Genomic DNA, 20000 nt, shown 5'->3' on the forward strand with positions numbered 1-20000 from the left:
AAAAAAAAGGAAAATTGAAATTACTACATGTTCTATATTTTTTGAAATGCTAAAATTATATAAATTATAATATATACATATATTCATATGAATCCTTTATATTTATTTATTTATTTATTTTTATCAAGCATGCATAAAAAATAAATTATGTTGATAAACAACCTTTTTCTCATATTATAAGGAATAAGGAATAAGGAATATATCTTTGAAATATTTCGAAAAAAAAAAAAAAAATACAAAAGAAATAAATAAATAAATAAATAAATAAATATATATATATATATATATATATATATATATTATATTAATATGTTACATATATAAGATGTATTCATTTGTACATTTTTATTTATTTGTTCATTTTATTATATTTTCCTAAAATGTAGGGTTATTTTGTAGTGTTATTTGGTGTGAAGAAGGAGCATATAATTATTATTTTTTTATTTATTTTTTATTTATTTTTTATTTATTTTTTATTTATTTCTTTTCATTTCTTTTTATTTTATTTTTTTTTTTTCATTTATTTATTTAAAAATGAAGAACCCTAAAGAAAACACAATTGTTTGTAGAAGGTTACACAGAGTAAATATGATATATGCTACGGTCAGTAATAATTATAATTACATATGTATAATTACATTTTGTGATAATATATATAATGTCGAATTATTTAGTACACATAATAGTATGCACAAATTATTTAGGAAATGTATAAATGATGAATTGAATAAGGTATATATTAGTAATAATAATTCTTATATTTGCGTAACTACTAAAACAGGTAGTATGTATATTCTTAATATAAAAGGAAAAATTATACATAAAAAAGAATCTCTTCATGCTTTATATATATGTAAAAAGAATAACAAGACACTGCACGGAAAAATAACTCAAAGTAGGAAAATGAAAGGAATATAAATAAAAAAAAATATATATATATGTATATATATATATATATGTATATATTTATTCATTTATTTATTTACATTTTTATATTTTTATATTTTTATATTTTTAATTTTTTTCAAGATGGTATAAAAAGAAAAAGAAATCAACAAGGGGAATACCATAATGAAGATCAGCATGAATATCCTCATGTATCCAAAATTAGGAAAGAAGAATATAACTCTGATTTATTAAATAAAATAAAGGAACATAAAAATGATAATACACCTATTGTAAACAGTCCTGACGAGGTTATTAATTTGGAAAGGTATCAAGAATTAATTGATGAAAGACAAGAGAAAAAAAATAAAAATAAAAATAATTATAATAATGATAATAATATAAGAACGTATCAAAATCATTCCAAAAACAAAGAACATGAATATACTATACATAATCTTTATCCCATAAAAAATGAAAAAAACAAAAAAAAATCGAATTTACAATGGAATGAAACCAAAATAATGAATTCTAATTCTTTGTTTTGTTCCGAATTATCATCTGTTAAAAATTATTTATATGATAATAGTATTATGTCCATAAGTAGAGCAGAAAATGATATGTGCACAAATAATACATCCACAAATAATATATGTACAAATGATTTATGTACAAATAATTTATGCACAAATAATATAGACAACGATATAAATTTATCGACGGATGAACATAAGGATAGGGGCACGTATGCATACCATAAAAAATGTGATACATATAATAACAGATATAATGGTGAAGATAATGAAATGTCTTATGCTAAGTGCATTCATTCTTGTGATAATAATAATTTAAAGGAAAAGGATATACAAAAGAAGGAATATGAAAAACAAGGACTAGAAATATTCGATATTTATTGGATAACTATAGAGAAAGATAATAAATATGAATTTATTGAAAAGTCTGATTATATACAAAATTATAATTTTCATAATAGTATACATATTATATACAGTCTGGACATAGGCTTTTATATTTTATGTTCGATTAATTTAAAAATTATTATATATAAATATAATATATTAGAAAATTTTTATAAAAATATTAATGTATATAATAAAATAAGAAACAATATTTCGAAATATTTTGAACAAGAGTTATTATACAAACGCTCAAAAGAAACAAATGAAAAGTATTTAAAATTTTTAAAAATATATACGAGGAAATCATTTTGTATTGATAAAAATTATAATATGAATATTTCTTATAATAGATATATGAAAAGAACACAAAAATCAAAAAAAAAAAAAAGCATAAATGTTAAGAGTAATATAACATCTGTCATCTCGAACAATAATAATAATAATAATAATAAAAAATTTATGTCCGCACTTTTTAATAATCATGATATCAGAAAATATTTCTCCTTATCATTTAACGATAATCAGGAAAAAAATAATTTATTCTCAAATGATTATAATGACGACAAAAAAAAGTTGTCATCATATAAAAATAACAACATGTTGAATGTAAAAAATCATATAGTGCAACAGATATTTAATGACTCCTTTTTTGATATAAAGCAGTCTTATATATCTCATGACCAAAATTATATATTGATAAATTATTATTTAAATATAAAAAAGAAATATGTCAAATTATCAAACTTAAGCATTTACAATGGGAATAATATATACCCTCAAGTGAACAAAACAAAAATAAAAACAAATAACAACAATGATGAGGATAACAACAATGATGAGGATAACAACAATGATGAGGATAACAACAATGATGATGATAACAACAACAATGATGATCATAACAACAATTATGATAACAACAGTAATAACAATCTTCATTATAAATCATATGTTGATATTCAAAAAATATGTAAAAATAGAGATAGAAAAAAATACCATCATGCATATATGATTCCATCACATAAATATAAATCATGTTTAGTAGGAATACAAAAAATTCAAAGAATCAATAACAAAGAATGTAAATATATTGAAATGCTTGTCATATATATCCTATACAGCTATGAAATCCTTAGGACTATCCTTCATATATATGAACGCATGTCTAATTTATATTCTTCATTCGATGGTTATCAAAAATTATATGATATATATAAAAATATTTTATTATTACCAGATGCTATTAAAAAATATTATTACAAAGATAGATGTATCATTCATTTTTCGAAGTATATAAAAAATAGAAAAGAAAATTTTGATGAAAATTTATATAACTTATTTTTTAAAGAAAACGAAAAGAAAGATTTTGACAAGTATTATAAAATAATCAATAATATGATAAATCAAAATACCGTCTGCTGCGCTTGTGCTAAGTATAATTATTTTAATCAACAAAAATATAAACAAACACAACAATCTATTAACTACCATCAAGATATACAAAAAAAAAATATAATTCTTAATTCAAACAACCAAGAAAAACATCTTATAAATATTAATAGAAATGTTGTGTATCAATCAAATGAATGTGCAAGAATAAAAACACCATCCAAACCAAAAAAAATCAGTGATATATCAAGTAGTCGACAGGTTAATAAAAATGCTGGAAATACAAATGGAAAAATGTCACACAAGGATGGTAATAATTTTATGAAAATGGAAAATGAAATGAATATATATTCTAAAATAAGTAAAAGTTCAACAAATTGTGTAGAAGAAGAAAATCATTTTTGTAATAGTAATTATCATGATGGTGATTTTCATAAAGGTGACCATCACAATGATGATTTTCATAAAGGTGACCATCACAATGATGATTTTCATAAAGGTGACCATCACAATGGTCCTTTTCATAAACATAGATACTACAATTTTAATAATTACCCTTATAACGATGGTGATACACATTACAGTAGCGAGAACGGCTCAAGTATTGACATGGGTGATGAAGATAATATCCTAATCGCAGAATGGAAAATAGAAAGGAAATTTTTGAAGAGTAGAAAATTTTATATAAAAAATGGAGATAATATATGTAAAAATTGTAAAGAGATTTTAAAAAAAGATGTATTAGAACATTTTGAAAAGTTTGAATTAAATTATGATATACCAAGAAAAAATATAAAATTAAATGAAGAAGAAATATATAACTCATTAATAAAAGATATATATATTATGTATAAAGAAAAGAAATGTCCTCTAAATATATTACTATTGTTACAAGAAATATCTGATAAAGATTTAGAAATGTATATGAATAAATTTCAACCAATTGTTTGTTTTTTTGAAAAAAGATTTCTTCAAGATATAAATGAACATTTAAATAATTTATATAAAATTATTAACATATGTAAACAATTATTTGATAATATTAATTTAATATTAAAAACTAATATTTCTAATGAACAAATAAATAAATTATATGATAATATTTTATTTTGTTTAAATACATTCAAATCATTTTATGAATTACAAAAACATTTAAATATATTCTTACTATTAATCGAATTATTATTATTTATATCCAAAAATATTTTTTTTGAAAATTTCCCACATTATAAAGAAACATTTTCAAATTATAAAAATATAGAAATATTAAAAAATTATAATTTCGATAATAATCAAAAAATCAATTTTAATTTTTTTGATAATCATTTACATTCAAATCATTTTAAGACACATAATCTATATATTAAATTGAATAAAATTAAATATAATTTAATTTTTATACTTAAGTCATTTTCACAAAATAACAATTTACATCATTTATATAATTTTGCTATATTAAATGTTCCAGAAAATACATTCAATTATTTTACCTTGCCAAAAATTTATAATAAAAAAATGTATACTCTACATAAAACAATATCTTATTTTAACGATTCTATGTATAAGGATTATATCCATCTTCATCCTTTCTATATTTCTACATGCGATAAATATGCATTTTTAAATATCACAAAATATTATCAGTGCAAAAAATCATTTAAATTGTTACAAAAAAAATCCCTCAAAATTAATTTGTACCCTCTAGATGTTCTAAATATAGTGGTAGGAAAAAGGAAATTAAATAAATACAAAACGGTTCACATATATATATATATATGTATATATGTATGTATATATGTATATATGTATGTAAATATATTCATATTGTTATCCTTTTAGGCCTTGTCAAAAAACGTCTTTTATATATTTACTAGATCTGATCAGAATCTAAATATAACGTCGTTAAAAGTGAAATATCCTTCATTCAAGAAGAATATGTTAAAATCTAAAAAGGAAGACATCACATCGAGCAATATATGTGGTAATAAATATATCAAAATATATCAAATATATATGTATGTATATATATATATATATATATATATATATTTTTTTTTTTTTTTTTTCATTTTATAGTTTTAAAATGTACCAACTTGGAGTCATATTTTCCAAATACAAACAATATCAATCTAAAAATTCAAACCTTATGTGTTAGAAAAATAAAAATAAAATGGAAAAGTTAATATATATACATATATATATATTATATTATATATATATATTTTTTTTTTTTTTTTTTTTTTTGTAGAATTCTATCATAGCAAGCTTCGAACCAGATATGTGCTTTATATTACAAGCGTGATAAAAAAGCAACATCATATGTTTTTATAGAGTATTTTAATAATAATTAACATAAATTGTGTCATTTTTTTTTTTTTTTTTATTTTATATTATATTCTATATATTTAATATTTTTCATTTATTTGTATATATTTATTTCATTTGTTTTATTTATATTTTTTTATTCTATGAATTTTTCATATCTGTTCAATTTTTTAAGTTTAATTTATTAATTTAATAATTTTTTAATTTTTTAATGTTTTTCTTTTATTTTTTTTTTTTTAAAGAAACATTTAATAAATGTATAATCAAAAGATTATATAAATTTTTTTTTTTCTAATGTCGACTTTATAACATTGTTAAAAAAAAAATAAAAAAATAATAGAATTCAAAAAGAAAAATGTCTTGTTATATATTTAAACAAATAACATATAAATATATGTGTTTGTATATTATAATAAAAAGAATAATATGTTTTTAAATTAATATGATAAAAAGGTTTATGAGAAGTAATATATATATATATATATATATATGCATATAATTCTTAAAAATTGATAACATATAAAAAAAAAAAAAAACATACACAAAAGAGAAGGGTATATGTGCATTATATATATATATATATATATATTTAAAAGATGAAAGTACACATTTAATTACATTTTATTAATTTTAATTATCAGTATTTTTCTTTGTCTTTTTCTTTTTAAATTTTAAATTGTATGGATTAAAAGTTTCTGAACACAGAGGGGTAGTATATTTAAAGTCCATTGCCTACATTATAAATAAAAAAAAAAAAAAAAAAAATACACATAAAAATAAATAAATATATATATATATATATATATATATATATTAACATTGATATATTATGTAATATTTATTATTTTTATATTATATAATCCCTTTAATGTTTATAATTTATATGATTTTTCCCTTTTTTTCTTTTCTTGTAAACTTACGCTCTTTTCTTTGCTCGGTTGAAAGGTATAAATAATCAATATGGACGGGACACATTCTGATAAAAAATAAATCTATTCAAAGAAAAAAAAAAAAAAGGAAAAAAAAAAAAAAAAAAAAACATGTTAGAAAATATAAAATTGTGAAAATATTTAAATATACTTATTAATTAATATATATATATATATATATATATATATATACATATACTTACTATAGCGTCACAAGTAGGAAGATCAAAAAATGAGCTATAAAATTTCATATCCTTTATAAAACACCAAAATGAATATAAACCCTTTAAATTCAAAATAACAAACAAGACAATAGCCAAAGTTAAAATCTGAATTGTTCAGGCGAAAAATAACAAAATTGTAAATATGTAAATATAAATAAATAAATAAATATATATATATATATATATATATATATAGAACGAAAATATATGTTGCTTATAATATTCATTATATTTCTTTATTATTATAATCTTTTTACCCTTTTAACAATGTTATCCTTTCTTGCAAGTCCTTTGCTCTTTTCTTTGAGTTTATTAGTAACCTACAAAAATATAAATAATGAGATTAAAATTTTTTATTATTCAAGGGAAAAGAAAGTGATATAAATATATACACACACACATATATATATATATATATATATATATATATATATATATATATTATTTAATACCTTTACTCCGTAATATAAAAACGCACTTGCTATTATATAGTCGACAATAGACTCTATAATATAATTGTAATATATGTAATCAAAATATGCTTTCACGAAATAGGCCAAACTAGCCAAAATGACGTTTATAGCATAAACCAATACATTCAAAAAAATATACAACGTCCTAAAAAAAAAAAAAAAAAAAAAATATATATATATATAAATATATTTATTTATATATACATATATTTTTATTTATTTATATATACATATATTTTTATTTATATATATATATATATATATATATTTTTATTTATTTATAGATACATATATTTTTATTTATTTTTTCATTACTGTAAGTGTGGGGAGGACACTAACACTGATGCATAATAAACTTGTGACCAAAAAAGTATAATTATTGTAAATGATGATAAGAACAGGTATGTTGGAAAGGCTTTGAGCAAGGTTAAATAAAAATAATAATATGGATATAAAATCACCTTACTATAATCAATTGAATTATACTTTATGTCTAAAAATGTAAGTATTATTAAGGATATAATTCTACCTAATAAAATAAAGAAAGAAATTGTTTAAACATAATTTATTTTTATTATAATAAAAATATAGGATATGTATAATATGTCTATTTTATTTTTACGTTACACATATATATATATATATATATATGTATATTTTTTTTTTTTTTTTTTTTTTTTTTTTATTTCCATCTTTATAATATTACTTATATGACATATAAACAAAAAAAAAAATAAAAAATTTCTAGTGTTTTCCCCCGTCAAATTTGAGGAGCTTATGGGCGCATTCTTTTTGTTTTTAATGATAAGGTCATAAAGCATTCGACTTAGAAAAACGTACAAAAAAATTAAAAATATGAGAAGATATATACCTGTAACGAAAAAATCATAAACATATATATATATATATATATATATATAATATATTTTATGTATATCATAATTTATAACATGGATGTATATACATATATATGAATAAACATATATGTATTGTATATTTCTTCATATATTTATTATAACATATATATCTTATGAGATTATTAATTTTAAATGTATTCCTACCGATAGTCATTAGGAAAACAGGAGAAATATATACAAACTTAAAATGTAATACGAGAAAAAATTATATAAATATATAAATATATATATATATATTTATGTGAATTATACTTTATAAGCTTATGTAATATTTATTAAAAATTAATGTTAATAAATATATTTAATTTTTAGTCCAAATTCATTTTTTCTTTTTTTCTTTATGTATTCCCACATAAAAAAAAAAAAAGAAATAAATAAAAATAAAATAAGAAAAAATAATAAATAATAATAAAATATATTATAAATCAATATATATATAAGTGAAAATAATAAACTTAAATATTATTTATATATATATATATATATATATATATATTTTTATTTATTTAAGCCTTGGATAAAAATTATGACATAATATATGTGTATATTTATTTTTGATATGTTATATTATAATTATATATATATATATATATATATATATATATATATATATGTAATTATTTAATATATTATTATGGTAGAAAATGAAAAAATATAAAGAAAAAAAAGAAGAATTAAAAAAATAACAGATTATTACATTCTTGGTATGTTTTCCTTATTTCTTTCTTTCTTTTTTTATTTTTTTTTTCTCATAAATACATAACATATATTCTTAATAAGAATTATGTATGAATATATTTTTAAATGAAACAAAATTATATGAATTTTTTCAAGTTCATAAATATAAGTTATTAATAACGATTTTTATATTTTATATAAAATAAAGAATAAGAAGGGTACATCGAAAAGAAAAAATGTGTGACCTTTTCATTGGGTCAATTAGTTATTGTTTACAAAAATATAATTATTTTGATACATTATCTTTTGTTTCTTCCTTCTTTTATTCTTTTTTTTTTTTATTAAGCTTCTATAATAACTTGATATATATATTATATATATTATATATATTTATAATATAATATATTTTTGTGACAACTATTTTAATACATTTAAAAAAAAATGATGATAACATATTTATCGGCTTTTTCCTTTTTTTTTTTTTTTTTTTTTTTTTACGAAATATATCATCTTTAAATTGTAAGAAGTTATCATGATTTAATGAATATATAATAAAAAAAAATAAAATAAAAATTCGTAAGAAGTAAAAAATGATATATATCTTTCATATTAAAGACCTTAACTTTAAACACTTTGTTTTATTTTTTTTTTTTGTTTTTTCCGATTATTTATTTTATTCATATGCTTATCCATATTTGTATTGAATTGATAAAAAAAAAAAAAAAAAAAAAAAAAAAAAAAAAGTACATATGCTCAAGAGATGTTTACATTTTTTAAAGGACAAAATAAAAAAAAAATATATGTGTATTTTAAAAGATAAGTTTTATTATTTTGCTTTAATACAAACAATTATACACATATATAAAATATATAATATATATATATATATATATATAAATATGTACATATATTTATTTCTTTTAAAAGTGAAATAGGTCCACAAGAATTGGTTTAATTTGAATATATACTTTTGAAATAAAGAAAAAAATTAAAAAGAAAAAAAATAAATCTTCAAAATGTAATATATATATATATATATATATATATATATATATTTATTTATTTTATTTTTGTCGCATATAATGTTTGATATGTATATATTAATTTATACCTCTACTTAAGTAACACATATTAATACATATATTTTATATATATTACATATTTTATTTTATTTTTACAACTTGTAATAACATATTTCTCTTTATGCATACATATTATCAAATTTGACATTTGTTCTTTTTTTTTTTTTTTTTTTTTTCTTTACACAAAAATTAAAAATTTTGGAAAATTATAAAATAATATATTGTATATAATGTTAAAATTTTCTTTTTCTTTTTTTTCCTTCGTTGTTTATTTATCCGTTTTATTTTTTATTTTTATTTTTATGGAGGCATTTTATTAAATTTCAAAATTTTCCTTTTTTATCAAATAAAAAATAAACAAAATAAAACAAAATAAATAAAACAAGAAGAAAAAAAATAAAATAAAACAAAATGCATAATTGATATTTAATTTTTTTTTTTTTTCATTTTAATTAAAAGTGCAAAAAATAATATAACTATATATATTAAAATAAAATATATATATATATTATATTACAAAGTAAAATATAAACATATATATATATAATATATATATATATATATATTTATATTTATATATATATGTAACATTTGTTTATATATATGCTTTTATTTTCTCCATTGTTTTGTTACCTGATATTAACTATCATAACACACACAGTAGACATATTTTTTATTTCTTATTTTTTATTTCTTATTTTTTATTTCTTATTTTTTATTTCTTATTTTTTATTTCTTATTTCTTATTTTTTATTTTTTATTTTTATTTTTTATTTTTATATTTTATATTTTTTATATTATTGATTTATTTTTATTTTTTTTTACAATGAAAACGGAACAGGAAAAAAAGGATATAAATATGAAATACGCAAATTACTTGAAATTGAATGAAGATGCTAAACAATGGATATATAACAAAATAGATAAAAATGAAATATTTTCAATAAAAGGACAATATGAATCATTTGTTAAGAATTATGAAGATAGAAAAAAGGATGTTAGTAATAAGTATAATGTAAATAAATATTTAAATTTTATGACTAGTTTTTTCTTATTATGTCTTATAATATTGGACTTTTTTATTAACCTATTTAAAGTTACTATAAAGAATCTTAAATATTTTTTAAAAAATCCTGTATATTTTATATATACCTGCAAATGTTTTATAAAAAGTACAACATCTAATTTCTTCAAATTTATACAATTATATAAACATCTCATTCTAAAGACATTCTTATTTTTATTAAAGGAAAAAAAGAAAATAGCAAAAGAAATAAAAGATCTCTTTTCTTTTTGTTTTAAAGTTTTATATTTTTATGTTTACAAATATATACAATCTCTTTATCAATATCTATATATCAAATACTGTGAACTCTTTAAACCAACCAAAAATTTCAAGGTCGCATTTACCTAAACGGGGCCAAGAAATATAAATAATCAAAACAAAAATGTATAAAATGAATAAGTCAAAAATGTGATATAAGTACACACACATATGTATATATAATATATATATATATATATATATATATATATAATAATATCGTAACATTATAATATTATCCTTTTTTTAGACAAAATCAAAAACAAATATAAATTAAACATTAATATACAAATATATACATATATATATTTATATGTATATATATTTTGTTTTTTCTTTTTTTAATATATATATATATATATATATATATTATATATATGCTTATATATTTATTGTCTCCGTATAAAGTTTTATATATGTGCATTATATGTATGCAATTTTTTTTAATAAAATACAATCAAAAGCAAAATTTTTCTTTTTAACACTTGTTTTTATATTTATATTCAACATATAAAAAATAAGCGCCAATATATATATATATATATAAGCATGTACTTTTATATATATATATATATATATATATATATATGTATATTTTATTTTATTTTATTTTTTTTTTTTAAATATATATTTAGATATTTTACATAACTGATGTTATTTAAAATTTTTTTTTTATTTTATAATATACCAAAAAAAAAAATAAAAGAAAATAATAAAATAAAAATAAAACAATGAAAAAAGACATTATCTTATAAATTGATTTATAAACATAAAGATATTTCAAAATGAAAGTACATATAAAAATTATACATGAACATATATATATATATATATATATATATATGTATATTCTCTTTTGTCTTCAAGTTTTTTTTTTTTTTTTTTTTTTTTTTTTTTTTTTTTTTTTTTTCTTTTATACCAAGTAAAAACTTTTCCTTTCTCCTTTTTTGTAATGTTATTACTTCCTTATTTTGAGGTAAAATTTTTGGAAAGTTTCATAATTTAGAAAATAATACATTATGCTCATAAAAATATTGATGTCCTTTTTTATTTTAAATTTCTTAACCTTATCTCTCCTTTTCTTATTATTATCATAGGGCATTAGAAAACGATGAAAAGTATTTTTCTTTTTTTTTTTTTTCTTCTTCATATTCTCATTGGATATATGATCATTTATATTTCGAACAATATCAGAGTAATTGGATGAGGTATCACTCCACATTTGATTTGAATTTAAAAATGAAAGTGTATCATCTTTATCACTATATTCTATAAAAGAATTTATGTTTTTACTCTTATAATGCCTTTTATTATCATCAAAATAGTTAGGTTTATCATTATATTTATTAATATGATCCATATAATTATCATAGCCTTTATTTTTCTGACTTCTTTTCTTTATTTTCCCCTTTATTTTTAATAATTTATTCAACAATGAATACATTTTTGTCTTTTTCTCAATATTTGTATATGATTTATATTCATTCAAATATTTTTCCTCATCATATAATAAATGAGACTCCATTTCTACTATATCTATAAATTCTTTTAAGAAACAAGATGTTATATTATAATATTCGTTATTTTTCTTTTCATTATGTACATAAAATAATATGTCCTTATTATCCATCTCTTTATTCATCTTATAATTTGGGGATTCATCAAAAATTCTATTACTACATCCAATAATACCTTTTAATTTCAAATACCCACTTTCTTTTTTTTCAACTTCAATATTATTAAAATAATTAGCATCATCAATATTATTATTATTATATATATTGTACCTTTCCATCTCCTTTTTATTTCTTTTTCTATTCTCCATTTCCTTCCTTTTTAAGTATATTTTTTCGTTACTTTTCAATAAATGGTCATATTCTTCCAAATTCAAAAATATGTCATCCTTTTTATAAATATATTTATAATTTTTTATAAACAATATTATCTGTTCATAAGAATCTATTTGCTCATGCTTAAAAAAGGTATTATCTTTATCATTTGACTTTTCCTTCTTTTTCTTCTTATATATATCCATTGAATATAACATAAATAATATATTCATAATTTTTTTTGCATATTCCAAAGGAATAAATATATTTAACCACATGTAAAATAAAAAACATTTTATTTTCCTTTTATCTAATATAAGATTTTCTCTATTCATACAACTTAAGCTGTCCTTATATTTATCTGGAATATACCAAAAGGTATTACTTAAAATATTATTATCTTCATAAGTATACTCATAATTTTTTATATGATAAAGAACGTTTTCTAACATATTCATACATTCGAAATTATTAAAATATATGTATATTAGTCCCAGTGCGTATCTACATTTTATGGTGTCAATGTGATTATCACCACAATGGTGCTTCAACACCTACAAATGGGTACAAATAAACATATATGAATAAATAAAAAAAAAAAAAAAAAAAAATATAAATAAATAAATAAATAAATAAATATATATATATATATATATTTTTATATATGTAATTTTTTTTTTTATATATATATGTATTTATTTATTTATTTATTTATTTATTTTTTTTTATTTTATTTTTTTTCAGTAACCTCTTCCGCCTCCATAGCATTACGAAGAGCATACAACATCCAATTATCTTTCTTTTCTAAAAACTTCGGATGCTTTAACTTCAATTTTATTATCATCAAAGAAATATCCAGACATACATTTCCAAAACCTTTCTCAGTATAAGTAGATAATCTATATGTTCTCTTGACACTCTCCAAAGACTTTATGCATAAGAGTATACTATCAAAAATAAAATCAGTACTCTTATATTTATTTATAAAATCATCATTATTGTAATAACAAAATAATGAATTAATGAAATAGTGTAATGAACTAGCCAAAAGAATATTAGATTTCAAAAAATCAAAATTTTTTAAAATATCAAAATTTTTATTCTCATTATATATATTACAGTGAGGATAACATATATCATTTAAAAATGATGAAGAAACATAATTATCCAGCCTTCTTATATTCACATTTTCGTTTATATCATATTTATTTTTATTATCTTCCTCTTCTTTGTTATTCTTAAAAATTATAGAAAAAACAAGATGCTCGAAATTCTCGTTCATTTTTAGAATTTCCATCTTCTTTTCCCTACACCTTTTTGAGCATACATTGATTTGTAGTAATATGAATTCTCTCAAGAAATGAAGAAACGCTTTCTCATTATTTGAACCCTTATTATACCTAACAAAATGGAAAAAAATAAAATTAAAAAATTGAACGGCCACTCACACATACACATACACACACATATATATATATATATATATATATATATATATATTTATTTATTTATTTATTGAATCCATATCTTTACCAGGCAAAGGATAAATAAAAATCTAAATATAAAGGATGATAATACACAAAATAATTCTTCAATATTATCGAACATATCTCATACGTTCTTTTATATACATGTATCTTTCCAAACATAGTCATATCTTTCTCCCATATATCAACAGAATTATCTGAAGTACATTGCACACATTTTTCATAAACATTACTTTTAGATATATTATCACTATATACTGTTGATTGACATGTTGTATCACATCTTTTTTCATCCCTTTCAATTTTAAAAAATATTTTTTTCTTTTTTTTCAACAATGCATCATCACCATCATTATTATTATTATTATTATTATTATCATCATAATTATCATCTTTAAATCGCTCCTTATCCTTATCAATTTTATTGATTTCTTTAATATCATTTGTTAAGTTTCTATTTCCAATTTTGTAATCTTTAAAACATATATCATTCTTTTTATGTGGTCCGTCTAAAACACAATCTTCAGAAACATAATATCGTAAGAACATATATATAGATAACCACATTAAACGTATATATATAGACATAACACTATTTTCAGATATCGCTCTGAATAGATAAAACGATTTATTCATGGCCATTCTAAAAAGTCGCATCTTTATCCCTTGAGCTACTATATTTAATAAGCCATAAAAAGTAAAATAATCTGTATTGTTAAATAATGTTATATTATCCTTTGATCTTAAAAGAAGATTTATCTTTTCATTATATATTTTATCATAAAATTTTTTATGTCTACCAGATTGTAGTAACACTTTTTCAAGATCTTCCCATTTTAAATTGCCCATACATAAACTATACTTACTCATATTATTATTATTATTATTATTGTTATTATTATAATAATATACGAATGTATAAAATATTAGTATTGATAATAATCTCTTATTTTCTACACATATATCCAAGTGAATATTTTCATAATTATATATATACCTATTTGTAACAAAATCTATGTAATAAATATTGAACGATCTTTTGATTCTTATATTATAACTCTTTAAATCATACAGATGAAAAATTTTACCCCCCTTCTTAATTTCTTCATCATATTCTATTAAAGATGGAAAATATAATATACCTAGACATTTCTGTAAATTATCATATATATAATTATCTTGAATTTCTTCACACGAATATGATATATTTATTTTATATAATTCATAACATATCTTATTTATTTCTAATAAAAAATCATTTTTATTATAATTATTTTTGGTTAATAATATATTAAAAATATTTATTATGAACATATCGATTAAGCTAATATTTCCTTTGTATATCTTTTTAATTATTATATAATTATCTAAAACATCTCTTTTCTTTTCATTGATCCTTTTTAAAATATACATCTCTTTATTTGAATATTTTCTGAAAATATCAAAATTAAATATAATTGACAATAAGGATAAATTATCAAACTTCAAACGATTTTCAATGATATTCTTATCATTTCCAAATTCATATATATACAATAAATTATGATTTATCTTATTCTCTTTCTTCTTATCTTCTTTGTTTTTATAATCAAATATTTTACTATTACTATCATCATATGTATTATCACTACATGTAGATCTATCCGTATCATATAATGTCATATCATCTAATACTTCATTTATTTTATTACAAATATTATTATTACTTTTTGTATTCATGTCTTCATTTGCTCCTTTCTGATTTAAATATAAAAAATCCATCTTCTTTTTCTTTTTACTACTCTTATCTACCCCAAAAATGTTACTTATTAATTCATGTTCCCTCATATTTCTAATCTCATTTTTTTCATAATTTTGTTTATATTGATATATATAGTCTGTTACTTTCTTCTTATAAAATATCGATATTTCACGTGTGCAACGATATATAAACTTTTTTACACAACGTATAAATATCTCATATGAAATTATATTATATAACCATTTATAAGTAACAAATTTCAACATCCTCCCAAGATGTCTTATTCTTAAACCTTTATTTTGTAAAAACATTTTTAAGGAAACGGTATCAAAAGGGACGTTAAAATGTATTTTCTCCATCTCTATAACAACCTTCTCTAAATATATATCGACTTTTTTCTCATACATCTCTTTATCCGTCTTACATTCATCAGATATTTCTTTGTATAAACAAATATTATTTTGTACCTTCAGCAGATTGGAATAAACAGGGGGGACATTATAGCACCTTTCACCTGCACTAGGTATACTCTACATAAATAAAAAGACATACACATAAATAAATAAATAAATAAATAAATAAATAAATATATATATATATATATATATATATATATATATATGTTTGTCTTCTTTATATGCCCTTATCTATCTATATAAATCATACCTGGATATCCAAGTGGTCCAATTCAGAATGTGTAAAAATACTATCACTTTTACTTTTACATTCACACAACATTAAATTGATATTAAAAAAAATATAATTATTTTCTTTATAATATGGTGTTATAAAAGAGTTTCTTACATTTGGATTTTTGAACAAATTATAAGTTGGAATATTTTTTTCTACAACTGACATTTCCTAAAGTCAAAATGGATACCAAAAAATAAATAAATAAATAAATAAATATATATATATATATATATGATTGTAAATTTATAATGTGTATGTTAACATATATTTTATATATATTACATATTTCAATTCCCCTTTAATATTATTTAATTTTGTTATATTTAAAGGTAATTGAGGTGAAGGCATTACATACATTTTGAATCCTTTATAAGACACAACTGAGAAATAAAAAAAAAAAAAAATATATACATATATTTATATATATATATATATATATATATATATTTAATTATATATATATTTTTTTTTTTTTTTTTTCTTGAGTAAAAAAAAACTCTTCTAATATTCCCTTATTTACATATTTTATTTACCTGTACCCATATTAAAAGATAATAAAGATAATGATATCAATTCGTTCTCTCTTTTTGCCTTCATGATGTTTTTCCTATATCTCATATTTTCCAATTTTACTTTAGCTATTCCTTTGTTTAACCATTGTTGAGCTTTTATTTCCCTATTGTATATTCTGAAGATATAAATATATATATATATATATATATATATATATATATTTATATATATGTATAATTTTTATAATATATTTCATTTATATATATTATTTTTACTTGTAAGCTTTTTCGGTATCCGTTTTTTCGTCTCCAAATATTAAGATACCAATCAATCCTTCTCCTATAACCCCCGAATCTTTAGTTACATATATCTAAACAAAAAATTTAAACAATTTCCAAAAAAAAAAAAAAAAAAAAAAAAAAAAAAAAAAAAGTATATAAATTCAAACGCATATACATAAAAAAATATATATATATATATATATATATATATATATTGTGTTATTTTTATACCTCATCGTTTTTAAATAGTTTTAGCTTATCCAAAGGTGAATCATCCACTATTTTTTCGTATATAAAATTATGACACATGTCTATTTTATGATGTAGCTTTCCTATAATATATAATATTTAAAAAAAAAAAAAAAAAAAAAAAAAAAAAATGGTAACTATTATACAATAAATCTTCATATAATATTTATCATATAATATGTGGTTGCTATAATATTATATTTGTCTTTTTTTTTTTTTTTTTTTTTTTTTTTTTTTTTTTGGCCTACCTTTAAGTAATTTATTCACATATCTGGGGCTGGTATATTTTCTAATAAGGGAAATTACACATATAAATAAATAAATAAATAAATATATATATATATATATATATATATAAAATTTTATTTATTTTATATTTATTATTCATGCACTCTTACGTATATTCTTGTATTATAACATATTTGGAAAACTGCGCGGCAATATTTAGAAATACACTATCTAGATAAAGAAATAAGCTACAAGTTCTAATTTCCTCATACATTTGATAATCCTACAAAGAAAAATATATATATATATATATTATTTTAATAATATCTTATATTTATAATTAAAACATATCAATAAACACATATGTGCATATTCCTTTTTCTTGCCTTTTTATTGTTGCAAAATTGGAAATGTTTAATTAAGTGTAAATCGTAGGCATCGTTAATGATTTTTAACCATGGAGGATTTTCTATGCCATCTAAAAATATATGTTTATTAAAAAGAAAATGAACTCACTATGTATATATATATATATATATTAGCATAAATATATTTTTTATTCCTACTTATTCTATATTGAAAAAGCATCGTGCTTAAAAGAACGTCAACCACATTCGAAGTTGTTATTAAAGGAATAGGCATTTTCTTATAAGCATATTTAAAGGAAGAAGAAAATATCTCAAGAACATTTCTTTTATCTGAAAATTAAAAATAAATATACTTTTTAGTATAAAAAAAAAAAAAAAAAATTCGTATTCTTTTTTGTAGATATATTTTAATTACATGGTGATGATTTCTCAATGTTATTGTCTTTATTCTCCAGATTCTAAAAAGAACAAAAAATTGAAATAAACATATAGTGTTATATAACTATGCAGAAATATATGATATAAAAAAAAAAAAAAGAAAAAAAAAAAAAAAAAAATATAACATATGAAATATATACACACATATATACATATATATATGTTCATATTTATTTATTTAATTACATATGATTCTATGTGAGCATCCATATCTTTATCCGTTTTGCATATGATCATTTCCTTTCTTAGCTTGCTAATGGATATATCTGTTACCAATGAAAAGTAGTCATCGTTATCCTACAAATTTTTATAAAAAAATTATAAATATAATATTGATAAAAATATTTTATTTGGAATAAGCATGAACCTATATTATATATACATTCCCACTTTTGTGTGTTATTATTATTTTTATAAAAGTTGTTTTTATTTTCTTACCATTTTTTTATTTTTTTCTAGAAAATACTCCAAGGGGTGTTCACAACTAACTATTCCACATGCCAACTCTACATAGCCTAATATGCAGTTTCAAAAAGTAAAATAAATAAATATAATATTAAATATTATATAATTCTCTACAAAAACTATATTCATTACAATATAAAACCTAATATTTTTCCTTTTAAGTTTAAATTCATTATTCATATTTTTAACCTTTAACATTGTTGTTATTGCCTTCATAAACATTATATGTTTTATATGAACTGTAATATTTTAAAAAGCTATACTTTTTATTTAAGTATATTTTTAATCCTAAGTTTTTTCTTTCTTTTTTTTTCCCATTCTCATCTACAAATGTGATATGTATAAAATTGGGACATTCTCCCTTTAAACAGATAAAGGGTAAATAGAAACATTTATTTACACTGATTTTGAACTGAACAAAATAAGAAATAAATATAATAAGATATATTTATGAAGTTGTAGAAACAATTTATTTATTTATTTATTATTATTATTATTATAGTGTATTATTATTATTATTTTTTTTTTTTTTATTATTATTGTTATGGTTGTACCACAAAAT

At 18.6% G+C, this 20000-nt stretch overlaps 4 protein-coding genes across 5 annotated transcripts in view; 2 read left to right on the forward strand and 2 right to left on the reverse strand.

Annotated features, from left to right (window-relative positions):
* Positions 1-534: 534 nt before the first annotated feature.
* Positions 535-5496, forward strand: PF3D7_0908200 (conserved Plasmodium protein, unknown function; the record flags this gene model as incomplete). Its single annotated transcript, XM_024473193.1, has 5 exons — positions 535-895; positions 1030-4916; positions 5034-5175; positions 5271-5344; positions 5443-5496. 5 exons carry the CDS (start codon positions 535-537, stop codon positions 5494-5496), a joined length of 4518 nt encoding a protein of 1505 aa, XP_024328910.1.
* A 653-nt stretch (positions 5497-6149) lies between these two features.
* PF3D7_0908300.1 (conserved protein, unknown function) lies at positions 6150-8216 on the reverse strand (the record flags this gene model as incomplete). Of its 2 annotated transcripts, XM_002808876.1 has the most annotated exons (8): positions 6150-6251; positions 6440-6511; positions 6652-6777; positions 6930-6992; positions 7125-7290; positions 7461-7674; positions 7852-8016; positions 8207-8216. In XM_002808876.1, 8 exons carry the CDS (start codon positions 8214-8216, stop codon positions 6150-6152), a joined length of 918 nt encoding a protein of 305 aa, XP_002808922.1. The 2 variants fall into 2 exon arrangements, with proteins under 2 accessions (XP_002808922.1, XP_024329014.1); XM_024473194.1 differs by lacking the exon at positions 6652-6777.
* Positions 8217-10648: 2432 nt separating this feature from the next.
* Positions 10649-11236, forward strand: PF3D7_0908400 (conserved Plasmodium protein, unknown function; the record flags this gene model as incomplete). The annotated part of the gene is made up of 1 exon (XM_001351920.2): positions 10649-11236. One exon carries the CDS (start codon positions 10649-10651, stop codon positions 11234-11236), a length of 588 nt encoding a protein of 195 aa, XP_001351956.2.
* Positions 11237-12104: 868 nt separating this feature from the next.
* Positions 12105-20000, reverse strand: part of PF3D7_0908500 (conserved Plasmodium protein, unknown function) — a gene marked incomplete at both ends in the record, with an annotated part of 8239 nt that continues 343 nt past the window's right edge. Inside the window, 17 exons of the mRNA XM_024473195.1 lie at positions 12105-13529; positions 13724-14375; positions 14509-16733; positions 16870-17064; positions 17179-17276; positions 17430-17584; positions 17685-17779; positions 17922-18022; positions 18188-18228; positions 18338-18450; positions 18554-18645; positions 18734-18865; positions 18951-18993; positions 19160-19270; positions 19412-19488; positions 19628-19850; positions 19993-20000. The exon at positions 19993-20000 is cut by the window's right edge and continues 97 nt beyond it. Coding sequence (XP_024328962.1) covers positions 12105-13529; positions 13724-14375; positions 14509-16733; positions 16870-17064; positions 17179-17276; positions 17430-17584; positions 17685-17779; positions 17922-18022; positions 18188-18228; positions 18338-18450; positions 18554-18645; positions 18734-18865; positions 18951-18993; positions 19160-19270; positions 19412-19488; positions 19628-19850; positions 19993-20000 — 5786 coding nt within the window. The remainder of the gene's footprint in view (positions 13530-13723; positions 14376-14508; positions 16734-16869; positions 17065-17178; positions 17277-17429; positions 17585-17684; positions 17780-17921; positions 18023-18187; positions 18229-18337; positions 18451-18553; positions 18646-18733; positions 18866-18950; positions 18994-19159; positions 19271-19411; positions 19489-19627; positions 19851-19992) is intronic.

Source organism: Plasmodium falciparum (genome assembly GCF_000002765.6).
Source record: "Plasmodium falciparum 3D7 genome assembly, chromosome: 9".
NCBI classification, from domain to species: Eukaryota; Apicomplexa; class Aconoidasida; order Haemosporida; family Plasmodiidae; genus Plasmodium; species Plasmodium falciparum.